The sequence below is a fragment of the Colias eurytheme genome, chromosome 10, assembly GCF_061535395.1.
Source record: "Colias eurytheme isolate Ceu_HAF_F1 chromosome 10, ilColEury1 Martin Lab GWU primary, whole genome shotgun sequence".
Lineage (NCBI taxonomy): Eukaryota > Metazoa > Arthropoda > Insecta > Lepidoptera > Pieridae > Colias > Colias eurytheme.
In genome coordinates, this window is record NC_142989.1 from 4,272,008 (window position 1) to 4,288,985 (window position 16,978).

The following is a 16,978-nucleotide window of genomic DNA, read 5'->3' on the forward strand; positions in this document are numbered from 1 at the left end:
CTTGGATTTATATACAGTTTTAATTCAACACTCGCATATGATACCATAACATATACATTAACACACACATAGAAATGCAGCTGCAAGTTCATTGCACTCTATTAACAAAAGACAATCTAATTTGAATTTAAGATCAGTCATCTATTATGATACATTCAATATCTATTATTACCGACATAAGAGCTGATTAGTACACGATTGTAGCTCTTTGTTAGTCGCCCTTGAACTTAGGAGTTACTGGATATACCTACCTTGCGTAATGCATTTTGGGTATGCCGCATTAATGCATCCAAATGTTGCAATGCTGATGACATGATATCACATTTGGTGTTCAATATATGTATAATATATTCCTATATTATCAATTGTTATCAAATTAAGTATGAATATAATCTAATGTTGGTTGACCTTAAATACAAATAAAAATACCAATCAAATAAAAAATTACATTGGCGATGATGAATAACTAATGATTGTATTGTAAAAGATACCCTATCTCTTACAACCATTTTCAGCTTATATGACAAAATATGAATGCTCATTTCACCTGCGTCAGAATTATGAATTAAACTAAGCCAAGATATTCATCGTTATTCTGAATGACCCGCTCATTTTGAACATGTGAGATAAAAAAAAACTATTAAGCACAATACCTAAGTACCCAACATAACAAGCATTATTCTCTCTTGTGAGGCAAATTTAAATAAAGATTAGATACTAATCTGTAGTTCTAAATTAAATTCCATTGTTTTTGACAGCTCGTGTGATTATGAAAAAATACAACATACAAAATACGATTCAAACATGTAAGAAGGTGGAATTTGAACCATAGCTGCAACAAATTTAAAGAAAGCATAGTGTATTGTAGGTACGTTTTTTCGTTTCCTTACCCATATTTCAACACGATGGACATTCCACAAAAGTTAAGGCATTAAATAACACACGCTGTAGGTGTCGCAGTGTCTAATAATCAGTCAAGTGTTAGCAAACAGACAAACCCATAATTAAACAGCTATCTTTCGAGACGTCGATGCTACGTGGTGAAATTTTTTTAAACAAACAGAGATGCGTAAGAATATGTAAATGAAGTGGAGAAAGCTGTAATGACGAAATAGCCATAAAGCGGTAAAAACTTGACATCTTAGCGGAGGGCGTGGCGTCGTCATCGGATTTAATTTCAATCATTTGTCGGGGTGCTACAAAGTGTTTACGCGTCTCTGCATGTTACATAACATGCATTGAATACCCACGTACGAGTGAACTGACATTAAAGTACTTGTGGAATGTTCGTGGATATTCTTTTATTACAATCTCATTGAACTTTGTGATCATTAATGGTACATACCATATCACGAAAACTATTCTATCATTACTATATTATTTCGTATCGTGGAAAATGCTTTTGTATCGTAAAATTATTTTTGAACTCTATCAAATATTAACCATATTACAGTTAAGACACGTGAAGGTCACTTTTAAAATAATAGCACCCTAGAACTTACAAAATAAAAAAAAAAACATCAAGAGTTGCGCATATGCTTAGTACTTCATTCTTCTCTATGAATGATTTGTTAATAACTGAATACTTGTTTGAATCTAATATTAATGTCAACAATGAACAGACTTGACCGCTTAATAAGCAGGTATTTGCGTCTAACGAAGTTTTGACGTAATCACAAACATAAACAACCTAATGTCTTGTTACTATGCAATGTGTATATTGTAATTATCGTGTCATTTGACCCTAGTTAAGCTGACAATCAAAGTGAGTGACAAAGGCTCTGCGGTCATTGTTTGCTGATATATTACTAAAATAACTCACCACGACTGGTTTCTCTTTGATTAATAGCCGCATTGTCCAGACATGTGATGAAACATAAATATCATATAGAAAGCATGCATATTATACATAATAAATATTATAGAAAGCATTTTTTTAATCAATTTTATTATACTCGATTTATACAGAAATCTAGACAATATGAAATTCCTTCAATTTTTTACCATAAGACGAGATATAGATACCTACCTCTATTACGCAACTCGGGAAATATTAAAAAAATCTTGTCAAACAGACTCGAATATAAAGATGGATATAATAAATTGTGTGAAATATTTCTATTGCTACTGACATTTCGTTTCCTTGACTGCACATAGTTGAAACACAAGTTTATGAGAAAGTCCATAGACCTCAGGGAGAGCAGACCGGTTGAAGCTTTGACCTTAGCTTCAGTCATTGTTTATCACCCAATAGTGGATCTTAGAGCGGGGGCACACGATGCGTTGCGGCGGCGGTGCGGCGCCGGAGCGGTGTCGCTGCGTGGTCTTACATATAAATATCTGTGGCATGTCACACGATGCGCTCCGGCGCCGCACCGGACTTGTAACCACCAAGACGAGGCGGGGAGGGGTGAATGCGGTGCGACGTCGGAGCGGCACCGCTCAGTTGTTTTGCATCACAAGGAAGGACACGCTGTGCAACGCTGCTACGACGCCGCTGCGACAGAACAACGTTACGGCGCCGCACCACTCGTGTGCCCACTGACACGGTGAAATCTTTGCGGTGCGGCGCCGCAACGCATCGTGTGCCCGCGCCCTTACTCTCATATTTCAATGTAAATGTTATCTTTAAACTTTTGCCTGTATTTAGATAAAAGCACTTTCATTTGTATTTTTCACTTTTATTAGATTTCATAAGTCCTTTCAAAGTATAATGAATATATAAACATTAATCTCTAAAATATATAGATAGTTCTAAAGATGAAAAATAATTTAAGCATTTTAGTATAAATAAACATATCCTTCACAGTGCCTTACGTCATGTTGAATTTCAAACGAGACGCGTTGAAATCTTTTGCTTCCACAAACCGTTTGTTTACATTAACACTATCATTTAAATAGAAATCTTTCACATTACAAGTTGATTTGAATATACTTTTTAGAAACAAAACATATTGGAAAGTATTTCGCTTGTGACAATGGCATAACAATAAACGAACATCGGATGGTAATTTTCACAAAATTGAGAGTTCATTCATGTTCATATGAGTACACTACAGCGTATTGGCGAGGGCCGCGCCGAGGCGTGCCAAATGTTATTGACAGGAATTACGTATTCTCAATTCTCGTGATCACGTAACTTTCGCCAGAAAGATCGGTAATAATTTCGTGATTGATAAATTCCTACTAAATTGTAAATTGTCGCGTAATAATGAATTTTAAAATTATTGCATTTTTTACACATTTATAATGCTCTTATTATTTAAGTAATTGATCTGTTTTACGAAATGCATTTCAATTTAAAAGTTGAATAAAATTAAGTTACTAAGTAAGTAAATAAATCGAAATACAAGTACAAAACACAAATTGTATGAAAATGTTAATTGGCTATAAATGAGTAGAAATACAAAAAAATATAAGTTGCTAAATGTTAGGTACATAATAATATAAGGTAATAATAACGATGAAATGAATTTAAAATCCTTAATTGTATAAGAAATAAAAAACGTAAATGCAAACAATACAGTTTAAATAAAAAAAAGGTAGCGATTTTTACCAGGCAACCCAAATGATGATGGAATTAGATACTTAATAGAACTTCTTCTACAAAATTTATACATATTATTCATTGACTCTACTTTCTTTACCTTTGCTGCAGTAATTGAAGCAGAAATAGTTAACAAAGAGCTAATAGACGCAGTTACTTTGCTCTACATTTGTATTATGAGTTTATGATCATAATAGTTAGCTATATAATAATTTAACTATATACAATATTATTATCTTCTACATTTAAATTTTAATATTTTCTCTATGTTGACTTCGAATATCTCAATAAATTTGATAACATTTATTTCTTAAATAAGTCAATAATGAATTAAAACGAACTTAAAAAATACTAATATTCTAAATACTTTTTATTTATCTTTACTGATTTCCATTGGAAGTATACACACTCGAAAATATACAAATAATATAATATTAGGAATGTTATTGACAGAAAATTTCCATTCCACACATGTAATGCAATGTTATACATATTAAATTACAAGGTTTTCTAATATTATTATAATAAAATGAATTTTAAACATGATTTAATGAAATATGATAATTAATTATATTAAGCAAAGGATAGATTTCGAAAATTGCAATCGGATTCAATAATTTATTATGTATACCTTATGCATACCTTCCAACTGGATGTTATTAAGAAACAATGCTTACCTATTATAGGTAGGTAATTTCTATTACTATTGAACCAACCTTATCAACAATATCTTCTTATGATAATAAATTCACTTACTTACTACTAGACAAGTCATTTTCTAAGTACTGCTTATTCTCATCCAACGTTCTTAAATTTAATCATTATTATACATTAGGTACACTACTGGATTATAACTGCTGAAACCATCTCAAGTTCAAACAACATTGAAAACCGCACAAAACGATCATTCTCATGTAACACTGAAACGATTACCGACATTCACTGAATGGTTTAGTAAACAGTAATTTGAATGGTATCACAACATCCTTAAAATCGGATGTCATGTTGGCGGGGGTCGTGGAGAGGCTCGGAGCCCCACAGTTGACAGTGGCACTGCATCGAAGCCGCTAGCTTGCACGGTGTTAAAATTCTGGTGAAGTGTGTGACCCTCGGCGACACAATGCGTTTAGTGAGTACACGTGCTTTTTTATCGAATAATTTATTAATCAATGGTTGTGGGTTGGAAATACTAATTTGTTAGTGTGGTGCACGAAAAATTCTAACACCGAATCTTCAGTAAGGTAATTTAATATGTAAATTATAGAATTACGTATGCACATAATATGTGTATGTTATTTTTATAATTTTTCAATATTATATTAATAAAGCAAAATAATGTATTTTGTGAAAACGATTTCAGTTATATATTATGTCTTAGATCACAAATTAATATGAATTAAAAAATTATACACGAAGAAATATTTTTTATGTATGATATAAACTTATACAATAAAATTAACTTGGAAATAATGTTTTTAAACAATTTAATATTCATGATAAAAAGTAAATAAAATAATATCAACAATATCTATAATTATGTATTTCACTTATTCAATTCGCTTTCATTAGCATATTTTAATCTGCGAATACATCAATGCTTTCTATATAATAGCATGCGACTGTATTATGCATATTATAGAATAGCAAATAAATTAAAATAAGTTATTGCAAAAAGTGCGCTTTCTCCCATATTACGTAAAGCGCATGCGTGCTGATGCGATCTGCGCGTTTACAAGTTTGTCGGAAGAGCGTATTAAGGATTCTAAAGATGTTCGCTTGCTTGTGTTATGACGCCAAACTTGCAGAGAAACTATGCAACCGGCATAAATGAAAGCTCTTGTTATTTTATTCGTCTACATTTCATAAACATTGTTATTTAATCTCACAGAAGCGTGAGTTTTGATGATATGCTATAAATAAAATTCAACACGCAAACTCGACACTAATTTTATCTTAATTTCTATTATATCTTTAATGAGTTATGGTGCGTAAAAGTATTAAGACGGCGATTAAAAATCAATGATTTTATCAAAGGATCTTAGGTAACAACATGCACTAAAACTTTACGGTGTTAAGTTCTACACTTAGTTAATTAAAGGAGATCCGAGATACGCGTTATCTTCATAATTTTAATGAGAGATTAATTATGTTAAATTTTCAATTTGGGAAACCAAACCAGTTTTGTAAATGGGTTCACATGATATAAGCATAAGATGGTTCATTTAAATGGTAAATCTCAATAATTTTATTCCGTTACGACACTCGTACGAGGAAGTGAAATGGCGATGAACATGTTAAAAACTATCCGCGAATTATCATTTCTATTATGCAATAAAACCAGAATGCGTTATTATAGAGAATAATCGTAAAGATTTATCTGTTTTTATGTTTAAAACTTTTATTTCGATTCTATAGTGACAATCACAGATACTGTAATAGGTACTATAAGTCAAAATGTTTATATTTAAAAATAAAATAAAAAATCCTTATAAGAAAGCCCGTACACTATTTTTGAAGTTACGACTAAGACAAGTAGACCCTAGTATGACCCTTTGTTTAAAATATTAGCATTAATTTAAATTGCAAAATATGAATACATAATGGTGTACATAGGAAGAGACAATTTTCTCCGAGTAACATATTAACATTATTAATGTTTCAATTAACTTAACCACCGATAAATGGTAACAAATTTGATATACATTTCTGTTTCAAATTAAAGTTTTACAACTATAAAATGCATTAGTACTGGATTTCACGTCGTGAGACAGTGAAAGCAGTAAGATAAGCAATTTTGATCATCAAATCTTTCTCACGATGAATACATATAAACTATTTAGTATACGGTTCTTAATTTTATACTTTTTATACTCACTCTACATATCCTCTAACTCATTGTTACAGTTATCTAAAATTTTAATGTACTTTGTAAAATAAATATATAATTAATATCTTATCGTTGGAGCATTTAGTTAAAATGTCATAAAAATTAAAATTGATATCTGGTAAAAGGTTAATCTCTTTTTTGTATTAGCTTTTTAAGATGTTAAATGATTGTGGGTTTTTTACTTAATAGGTAGTAAGTATAGGTGCAAACTCTTATGAAATACTGTTTGTTGATGACTCGATTTTTTTACCAAAAAAGTGTGCCAATAATCTATCTAATCAAATTTATTAAATGCATTGCTTCTTGATACTGCTTCATTAGTGGGTCATATCATATATGTATCATAATTTTATCGACTCATTTAATACGTTACACAACTTGAAAAAATTGACACACATCAAATAAATTTGTCCCAAATTATTAGTAAACAAAGTAATTAATGACCTCCATTAAAAATTCCATATTTATTATACCATACACATTAAATAAATTTAATCTAATTACAAATTCAGTTGTATAAAAATAAATTAAAACATATTAAATGCTACAATTATTGTCCAATTTATGTAATTTAAAAGTGTTCAGAATCATTAGCGCAATCGTGGGAAGCTTTATCGAATAAACGCTTTGAGGCAATTTCGTTAATAACATTAATAAAGTACTCGATGCAATCGTTGGTGTAAACTGAGAGGAACAAAGTATTAGGTATTCGATAATACCAAGTTTTTTCATATTGCTAACAATGAAAAACTACGGTGATCAAAAAAGTACATAAAGCTCTTACTTGCCACTTTTACTTTTTTAATTAAGACTGACTGAGTATGCATTCGTACACTTATTTAGACTTCCTTAATTTAAGCTACATTACCGACCATAAATTGCAATGCAAATGCAATGCAGTAACTCATTTTTATTGATATGCTGACCATCCGCATCGGTAAAATAGGATATTTAAGTAATTGTTTTATGATTTGAAGAAAAAACAAAAAATAATCACATTAACTACTTAAAAGTCATCAAAACGAAAGATACGAAAACACCCAATGAAGACCTAATGATGACTCAATTATATTGTTATCTAAAACTACCGTGTGCCTGACACGGTAGTTTTAGATAACAATATAATTGAGCTCAGTTCAAGTGCTACAAAATATTGCATTTAAACCTTTTATATAATAATTATAGACTAGAAACAATGCGTATTCACGAATGAGATAATTTTATTATTGTTTAATGAGGTGTTGCAAACCATGTGATGGTTATAGCGTATCTAAAGCAGTAATGAGGAGCTTTTGTGAAACATTACCCAATTTATTTTCTCATCGTACATAAGCATAATTTGTTGCATTCTTGCATTATGTTTATGACCCAAAACAAGTAAAATATGTGACAATATCTTTATTGTTTATGATCATAATCTAACAAGAGTCTTTTCATTTTTTCGATACACCGTTTGCATAATTTAATCGGCTAATCTTTTATTATTTTAGGAATAACAAGGGAAATATAACTCCTCGCATTTTACTTTTTAACCAAACTGAAACATCTGCATCGATAGTATGCGTATCTTTAAATTAGGAAATAATATACTATTCCAATCTACCAGTTAATACTGTCTAATGTCTAAAACAATAAATAACTTCTAAATACATCACACGTGTAAATTTTGGAATTTATAACATTTTACGTGTTCATTACCGTAACATAACATCAGATTTATCTGAATACGAATAAACTGAGGATTACGTAAGCATACATAATTCATGACACGTTAATAAAGAAAATAAGAGTAAATTTTATTCAAGATGATAGAAATCTAAATGGGCATTAATGACAGTTTTAAATAAAGAAATTAAATGTCCATTATAATTGTCGGCAACATATTACATACATACTTATCTCAATGTTCTTCTTTTTATATGTTTCAAATTTTGTTGATAACAATTTTTAGACAAAATCGGGGGATGTTTTTTGTTAATAAATTCTGATGGTCAATTTTTTAATCTATAAAAAGCAGTAGTGATTCTAGAAGTTTAATATAGTGAGTTAATTGGTTTGAATTTAAAATTAATTTATTCATATATTGAGACGTATTTCGTAAATAGTGTAAATGTTTATGAAATTAAAATTAACATAATGCAACACATGTTATTAATGCCATGGACAATGGTTGATTAATTAATTTGATACAAACAAAGAATCAACTAAATATACTAATATAACGAGTAGCTTCAATATGATCTTCGGGTAGAAAGGGTTAAAGCGCAAAGATAATTATATTAATTAATATTTCATTGCTATACTTACCTACTTATATCCATTATTGCTACATATTTAATTTAGCAATATTTTGAGACGTTTTTATATTTATATTCTTATACGATAGAGATTATTTAATTAATGAATCGGTTAAAACTATAGGTATTAACGATTCAAAAGTGCTTCTAGAAGTCTTATTGAATAAATAAATGTTCGATTTTGAGATTGAATTTCATTTGGAACTTTTTTTGGATTCTCGGACTTGTACTTTTGAAAATATTAGAACATTATAACTGCTACTTAGTAGTGATATTAGTGACATTCCCCATCGCCCTGAGGTCACAAGAAAGTTCTCGTAGAGTCGATCAGGTACTATGTATTTACCTATAGAGTGAATGGACTTTAAGCTAGGCATATATTATCATTTGAACTGCTACAAATTACACACATAGGATAACCTATAGGACGTAAATCTTGCAAAATAATAATGCTTCTGGGGATTCAGAAATCAATAAATAAATCATAGACTCTAGCATAGATGCACTATTTATTTATAAAGATTTAATAATGTTTTCTGTTATAATATTTTTCAAAGAGCAGTTAATCAGAGTAGGTAACAGTGTGCGAAATCCGACGTAACGAAACTAATCTATAGGTACTCTAGCTATTGAAAGAGAAATTCCTTACTATTGACAATACTGTTATGTAATTACGTACTATTGTGCACATATAAATGGCACCGATGTCACTTGTTTGGCTAATACTTATACAATGCGATCAATGACTACACAGTATGAACTCTAGACCTTATATTGATGTCGCTGTAGTACAGTAATTACTCTAATAAGCTTGACATTTATGCGTTATCGCACAATCTACATATAGAATCAGCAGCGCGCGCTTTCTTTATAGTTAACCGCAATCCTTAAATAATTATGATAAACGACATAATATATCTAAAATTCAGACAATTTATCTATAGATACATACTTAATATGTATTTAGGTACCTACTCCGTACATTCCACTAACGTTTAATAAATTACACTTGAACGTTTAAGCCGTAACTGAACAATAAATTAGTTATGCTTATCATAAATCATAACATTATGCTTACAGTCTTTTATGAGCAATATTTGGTAACGATTTTATCAATTTACATCTCCAAACCAAGTCGCATTTAAACTCGCATGTGTCATTGTAGTGAAAGCTGTATCATATCATCATATACCGAAATGAAATAAAAAACGAATACCAAAATAAATCTTCGGAATGGCACTTATTGTTTCATAAGTATGGTCCACGTGCGTTAAACATCAATCGATCATCACATCTCAGTGGTCATCTTGCGTGACTTCGCTTGCATAACGCGGTCCGATACGAAGTTTATTATAGCATAGGGTCATTTATTTTGTTTCGAACATGACCCAAATTAATACTTAATTCAAACCTTTGCCTGGTATAAAAATGCTGTCACAGTGGTATTAAAAAGATACGCATAACTTTAACTAATTAATTGACCTGACAACACACACCGTCGAAGAATGTTTTCATATTTTATATTTTGTACCTTTCAACACAGCAAGTGTTACAAAAATAGATTTGCGTGTTGATTAAAATATTTGCTTTTGCTAACTTTTGCTTTAATTAGTTTGATACATTATGATGTTTTTTGTCCCCGTCAGACGTTTTTCAATTTGAAACCGGAACATTTGCATTCTGTGACCGGAACGACTTGCAATTTCATAGTTTGAGCACCAGCATGCATAGCGCTCATATCATAAGCTTCTAGACACGTTCAGACGGATCTTTTGATACATGTTTGTAACAATTTACTTATGTAATTTTTCTTTTTAAGCTCTAATTATATCAGCCTTCTGAACTCAACGACTACTATTCAAATATAGTCGTTTTAATTTGAGGGTTCACTTCAAAGATCGTGACTTAACGTGTGTTGGAAGTAGAGAAAGCGTCATTTTGTTGTTGAATCATCTCATATAATATAAGGAGACATCCATCCACTAAAATACGTACTCTATAACTGTCGATACTTTTACTAATTTACACGATTTAGATCAAGCTTGAGGGCTTGTTCCCGAGGGAAGGTGGAGGATTCAATGTTTGAACATTTTATTTTTGCTATATAGGATAAGAATAGTTTAGAATATTATACTAAAGCACTTATTATATATGTTTAAAGCGATACACAAAAATATAACAAAAAATTACCATGTTATCTATAAATTATGTTTAAAGTGTTACCGTATTAGGAATAATAATTCAACTCATTGACATTAAACAGTTTTATTCTTTTTTTCAGGTACTTTTGTTATCAATTGTACTGGCATGTGGTGCAGCTCAAGAAAGATTTACGACTGATGCAGTAAATGATAAATTAAATAATGTAGAGCCAAATCCATCCGTTCGCCTCGACCCCTACATTCGTAAAGCATTATTGAAGGCACTCAGTGAGTTGGAAGAAAGCACAAATGTTAACGACGCAGAAACGACGGATCCAACGTCTTCTCCAAGTGCCGAAACATCCAGCTCTAATCAAGATGCTGGCCAACCTCGAGTGAGCGAAAATATACAAATTCACTCATTTGTAGTCAATGGTCAAGAAGCTTTCAAAAACAACTCAAACACAGCGCCAACGTTGTTAGATAATAAGATATCTATACTTAGCACAACTGTTGGCAATGTTGAAAATTATGTAACTGCAACTCTGCCAACGCAAACTCCATTCAAGGAAATTTTTCAAGCGAAAGAAACTGGAGTGAACCTGCAGCAAATAAGAAGTATATCGAATACACCAAAATCGAATTTTATTAGTAATCAGTTTAATAAATACACGACACCAAAATCCCGATTAATATCAACCACTTCAGCAACAACAACAACCACAACAACAACAACTCCTAAACCAACTCATGATGAAGATGGAGTCAATATCGAAGAAGTCGACAAACGTGATGTACAAGTTTATCAAGCACCTTTAGTTGCAGCGTTTACTGTACACCAAGACGCACAGGGAGTTCCAAAAAAAGTTATTCCCATTTATCAACAGACCAACATCAATAACCAAGAACTAGTCAAAGGTGTTTCCAATATTATATCTCCGCAAGGTTCTGAAGATGTACCGAAATTTTCGTCTAATGATTATATTTCTCACCAACTTACATTACAAAAGCAACTTGAGGAAAAACAAAGAATTTTAGAGGAACAACTAAGATTTCTTCAGTTTCAACAGAGGCAACAAGAGGAACTATTGAGAAAACAGCACTTTTTGCTTCAGCAAAAGGAAGCGCAAAGGCAACAACTTTTATTTTTAGAACAAGAGCAATTAAAAAGACAGCGTAATGAACAACAAAATGGTTCCCAGAATAATATACAACAAGTGCCTTTCATAAACAATGCGGGAATTAATTCACAGGCTTCTCAGATAACTATTCAGCCAAGTGTTTCATTCGATCAAAACCAAAATTTATTAGCTAATCAACAACAATTACCTAGCAGAGAGGCTGTCGATTTTCTCATTCATCTTCGTAATCAACAGCAAGAACAATTTCCTCTACAAAGCAATCACCTTCCACAAGGCATAACTAACTTTTTACAACCCAGTCAATCTCAACAATTTGTTCAAAACCAAAATATACAGCCACCAAAGCAAGGAAATCGTGTTTTCCGTCATGAAAGTGGTGTTGGAAATTTAGGTTTTAATAATCCCAACTACAACAGATTCAATACATACAATCCTGTGCAATCAAACGGTTTCTTTCTGAGTCAGCAAAACCAATATAACTCTGATAATGAATTAAAGCAGCTATTATTTCAAACTGGATTGAATGGCAGAGCACACGAAGATCTTAATATAGTAACAAAGGTTTTATCACTCAACCACGGCGTTCCCATCAACAATAGTGTTTCTAACAGGCTTGTTTTCGACAGTAGACGACATGTTCGGCCGTGATTTATGTAGGTTGTTTTCTTGCCAAGTTGCCAATGATTATAATATTATGCAGAAAATTAATACTTTGATTTAAGTACGGTCTACTAATTGAATATTAGTTACCCAATAGAAGATCATTGCTATAATAAAAGAGAAAAGTCGACTTCAATTGTAATTATTAAACAACATAATTATTCTAATTTACTATATTATATGTAACAATATATTATTGCTCTGCATAATTTGATTTGCTTTTAAAGGTATGCGTACCTATATAAGTAATATACCTACTTTTTAGTCCTATAGTCTAATGAATAAACATTATTTATACAAATTTAAAATCTAAGAGGTTGATATGTTGGACATTAAAACAATTATACCTATTTAAATATAGGGACGGAATAAATATGATCCTTCGTAATTTATGTACTTACTCAAAGACGTTTTTTGTATTTGTAGTAGGTAATAGATAAGGAATTGTATTTTAGTTTAGTTTTAAAATGTATTAACACGGTAAATGTATTACAGTGAAACCTGGTTAAGTGAGACATCAAGGGACCTGCAATGTCGTTTCACTTATAGAGGTATTCCACTTACCCAGTGTCTCAGATATACAGGTATAAATAAATATCTGTCTCATTTACAGAGGGGTGATAACGACCGTAGCTTTCGTTTTGACATTTTTCAAATAAACATCTGTATGATAGTAAAGCGAAACTAAAACTGAAGGTAATTGAAGCTCAAAATTTGTACTTACGTACTTGAAATTACGTGTGGAATTTGTGGGTTGAATAAGAATGAGTAAACATACAATGTTATCTCAGTTACAGAGGTTTATGCATATAAAATTTACTTGCTGTCTCAGTTATAGAGGTAACTATGATGATAAATCGAAAGAACAAATCCCAGATATAGAGGTTTACCTCGTCCCACTAACAGAGGTAATTCAGTGCCAAAGTGTTGGGACCTCAGCATGAGTTCCAGTTATGGAGGTTTCTCACTTATCCAGGTCCCACTTAACCAAGTTTCACTGTATAATATTTATTTTATCCAATAAGGACAATCTTGTATTTGCCATAATTACTAGATTATATTTTGTTACTCAAAGATAATGAACGGCCAACGGATACTTGTTTCCATTGTATTAAAATTGAATTAAAATATCAAAGAATATTTTAGCGTTTGATGACAGTTTTGTACAAAATTATTGGTATATTTAGATTGAATAATTATCTAGATTTACTTAAAACTTAATAAGTAAAGTACATAATGAAATAGTTCTATATTGCATTTGTACAAAATTCCTTGATTTAAAAATAAAAAAATAAAAAAACATTTCTGATTTTTAATTTCCCTGTATTGAAATAAAGACGCTAAACTGCTATGTGCTAATAAGAGTATGAAAGAGTTTATCGTCTTTTGAACGTAGCCAGTGTTAGCAACCTGAAGTGAGCTGATTATCGTACCAGGGGCGTAAAATTATCGTACATTAGGCGTTTTTGGTTCGAAATTATCGTACTTTTTAGAATAAAGTCAATTATAAATAAATAAATCATATAAATTGTAATATTGATAAGTATGCAAGTTCTCTATAGTTAATCTTTGTTTAACTACCACTGTCAAATCAACGGGACACTGAAACCCAAACGTTTTATGTGCCTTAATATTCATTATACTCTTTGGTTATACGCGTGGTACAGACTACAGACCTGAACCGATTCCATTTCCACTTTATGTTCAATAAACGCGCCAAGTTTAAAATTCAATCTGACAAAATTTCACTGTTCCCATGAAAGTTCGATATGAAACACGTCAAAATTTCATATTTGTATGGGTGAAATAATATAAATTCTCGAATTTTTCCTGATAGAAATTATCGTAAAATCAGCGTACGATAATAACATGCTATCGTACATCGTACGTAGGCACCAAATTATCGTGTTTGTACGATAATTATCGTACGGTTGGGAACGCTGAACGTAGCACGTACTAATGTTCTACTAATCGAATATTCATATTCAAAAATGCTTCTAAAGATGACAATATGTAGTTGATAGAAAAAAAATTAATTTGGCCCACAGACCAATAAAGCACAGAGACATAGTTACCTTCTTATTGTGACTTTTTTTAAATAGATGTCAGGGTGTGGGCAGGTCACAGGGACCAGGGGCAGGTTATGGTTTACTCAGGTTTACTACAAGCACAGATTGCAAGTTAATTGTTCATAAAATTTTTGAAAGATATTTGCGTTTAAACTTTTATCGTTAAATCAGGCATGAGAAATAGTTTCGTATATTATTTATGTATGCACACATGCTTAGATCTTAAGCGGGAACATACATGGCGCTACTTTGGCAACTTTTGCGCGTCAAACTGTGAATGGCTACTCTTTCGTGAATGACGATGCCCATTCACGAACATCACTTACGTTGATGTTGTCATTGTCAATGTGACAGTTGAAATTTCATGGTAATCGTGCTGTCAAGTGTCAACTATCAAGTGTCACGACTTCGGACTTACGCGTGTTTACAGTGTTTACTCGATGAGCTATTTGCTTGGTTTATGAAATTAAACGATTTAACTTAATTCTTTATAAGTTTGCATTAGACTAATGTAATTTATATGATAACTGTCATGTATTCTTTTAAAAAGCTTTAAATATTCAACTGTGTGACAAAAAATATGGTTGTTTTGGATACCATGGAAGGCGTAGGAAGCCTAGAAGAAGAAGCTCTAAAGCGAAAAGAACGACTAAAGAACTTAAAACGTAAAAACCCAAGTGGAGAAAATGCAGCGACCGCATCATCAAATAATGAAACATCAGCTGTCCTACCTAAGTAAGTTTTGATATAGCTTTTTATAACCAAACGTTAGTGTTACCTATATATTTATAATTTATGCAACTTAGTATAATACTAGAAAATACGTAATTTTTAAGTTACTAATTCACTCTATAACTCCTATTACAGGCCAGTATTTAGAAGCTATAAACCACAGGATGAAAATTTGCAACAGGCAAAGTTACAAGATGCAGAGCCAGCTAAAGTAGATGAAGAAGTGAAAGATCTTGTAGAAGCAGGAAAAGAAAAGGTAACTATAAAAATTTAAATTAAATATAATTTTTTTATGGATGTTTAGATCAGCATTTGTTACTTTTTCATGTTAAAACAACTGATCACAACTATATAAAATGTGGTTCAGTGTGAGCTAAGCACCCTGTCTACTTTTTATTTTTATATTCTGTAATTTCATTGCACAAATTTAATTTAATTTAATGAAACAATACATACCTATAACATTACCATAAGTAGATCAGACTCAGCAATAAATCAGTAAATTATAATTATTACCATACACATGCTATAAAAAATACAGTGTGGAAATTTTCGATGGACCTTGGAGGGAAAGTACTTACTTGAAATACTGGAGATAGCAAATTTTGCTGAAATGAAACATTCCTTTATTTTAAAAAAGAAATAGAACTCCATTAAAAGATTTTCGAAAATTCACTTGCCTCAATCGGGAATAAAAAATAAAAACAAATCTTTCCAGTAACATAATATTTCCTTGCTAGATTACTACAGAATTATGTAAAAAAATATTATTGTGCTATGTATTTTATACATTTCAGGTTGTACTACAAGACTTGGATATTGCAAGTTTAGCTCCACGCAAACCAGACTGGGACCTCAAGAGAGATGTGGCCAAAAAATTGGAGAAACTTGAGCGCAGAACACAGAAAGCCATCGCTGAATTGATATGGGAAAGGCTAAAGAATGGAACGGAAGAGAATTTAGGTGCTATGCTTACAATGACTGATAATAGAGCTACACAAGATGACTGAACACTATTTTTAGAAAGATAAGTGTGTATGTTATTAATATATTTTGGTAAAGAAAAACAATTAATTGAGAAGTACTATAGTTTTTGGGAGTGTTGGTTTAAGTATATTTGTTCAGTGTGTGGCAGTATTTACTTTAGAAGTATACACTATAGAATTACTAGACAGTTTAAATTATATTTGAACCAATTGATGTTAATATGTATTATATTCTGCTTATTTATACCACAATATGTATGTAAAATATCAAAAATATGCAGTCAAAAAAAAAAATTAAATTCAAGTCTGTCAATTAAGAAAAACATTGTTCTTAGCCCACTTTATGTACTATAAATTATAATATATATGTATTAGTTATCTCATTGTTTTCTGGCAAATCAAACAATATTATGTCTATTACTAACTTTATCAAGAACAGAATTATTCTCCATATGGATATTTAAGAAGAAAATAGAATAAATATTTTTGTAAAGAACAACAATAAACAATCATAAAA

General features: G+C 31.1%; 2 protein-coding genes across 2 annotated transcripts; both read left to right on the forward strand.

Moving 5' to 3' along the window:
• The first annotated feature begins 4,554 nt into the window (after nucleotides 1–4,554).
• On the forward strand, nucleotides 4,555–13,160 carry LOC149905124 (uncharacterized). The gene is made up of 2 exons (XM_090106393.1): nucleotides 4,555–4,676; nucleotides 11,013–13,160. The coding sequence occupies exons 1-2, from the start codon at nucleotides 4,668–4,670 to the stop codon at nucleotides 12,660–12,662; spliced, it is 1,659 nt and encodes a 552-aa protein (XP_089962519.1). The 5' UTR covers nucleotides 4,555–4,667; the 3' UTR covers nucleotides 12,663–13,160.
• Nucleotides 13,161–15,149: 1,989 nt separating this feature from the next.
• Nucleotides 15,150–16,682, forward strand: LOC149905125 (coiled-coil domain-containing protein 12). Its single transcript, XM_090106463.1, has 3 exons — nucleotides 15,150–15,478; nucleotides 15,611–15,731; nucleotides 16,273–16,682. Exons 1-3 carry the CDS (start codon nucleotides 15,324–15,326, stop codon nucleotides 16,483–16,485), a joined length of 489 nt encoding a protein of 162 aa, XP_089962589.1. The 5' UTR covers nucleotides 15,150–15,323; the 3' UTR covers nucleotides 16,486–16,682.
• The last annotated feature ends 296 nt before the right edge of the window (nucleotides 16,683–16,978 follow it).

Coding starts and splice junctions, on each gene's coding strand:
- LOC149905125 (XM_090106463.1), top strand. CDS start 15,324: ATGGTTGTTTTGGATACCATGGAAGGCGTAGGAAGCCTAGAAGAAGAA. Junction 15,479..15,610: donor ACATCAGCTGTCCTACCTAA/GTAAGTTTTGAT, acceptor CTCCTATTACAG/GCCAGTATTTAGAAGCTATA. Junction 15,732..16,272: donor TAGAAGCAGGAAAAGAAAAG/GTAACTATAAAA, acceptor TATACATTTCAG/GTTGTACTACAAGACTTGGA.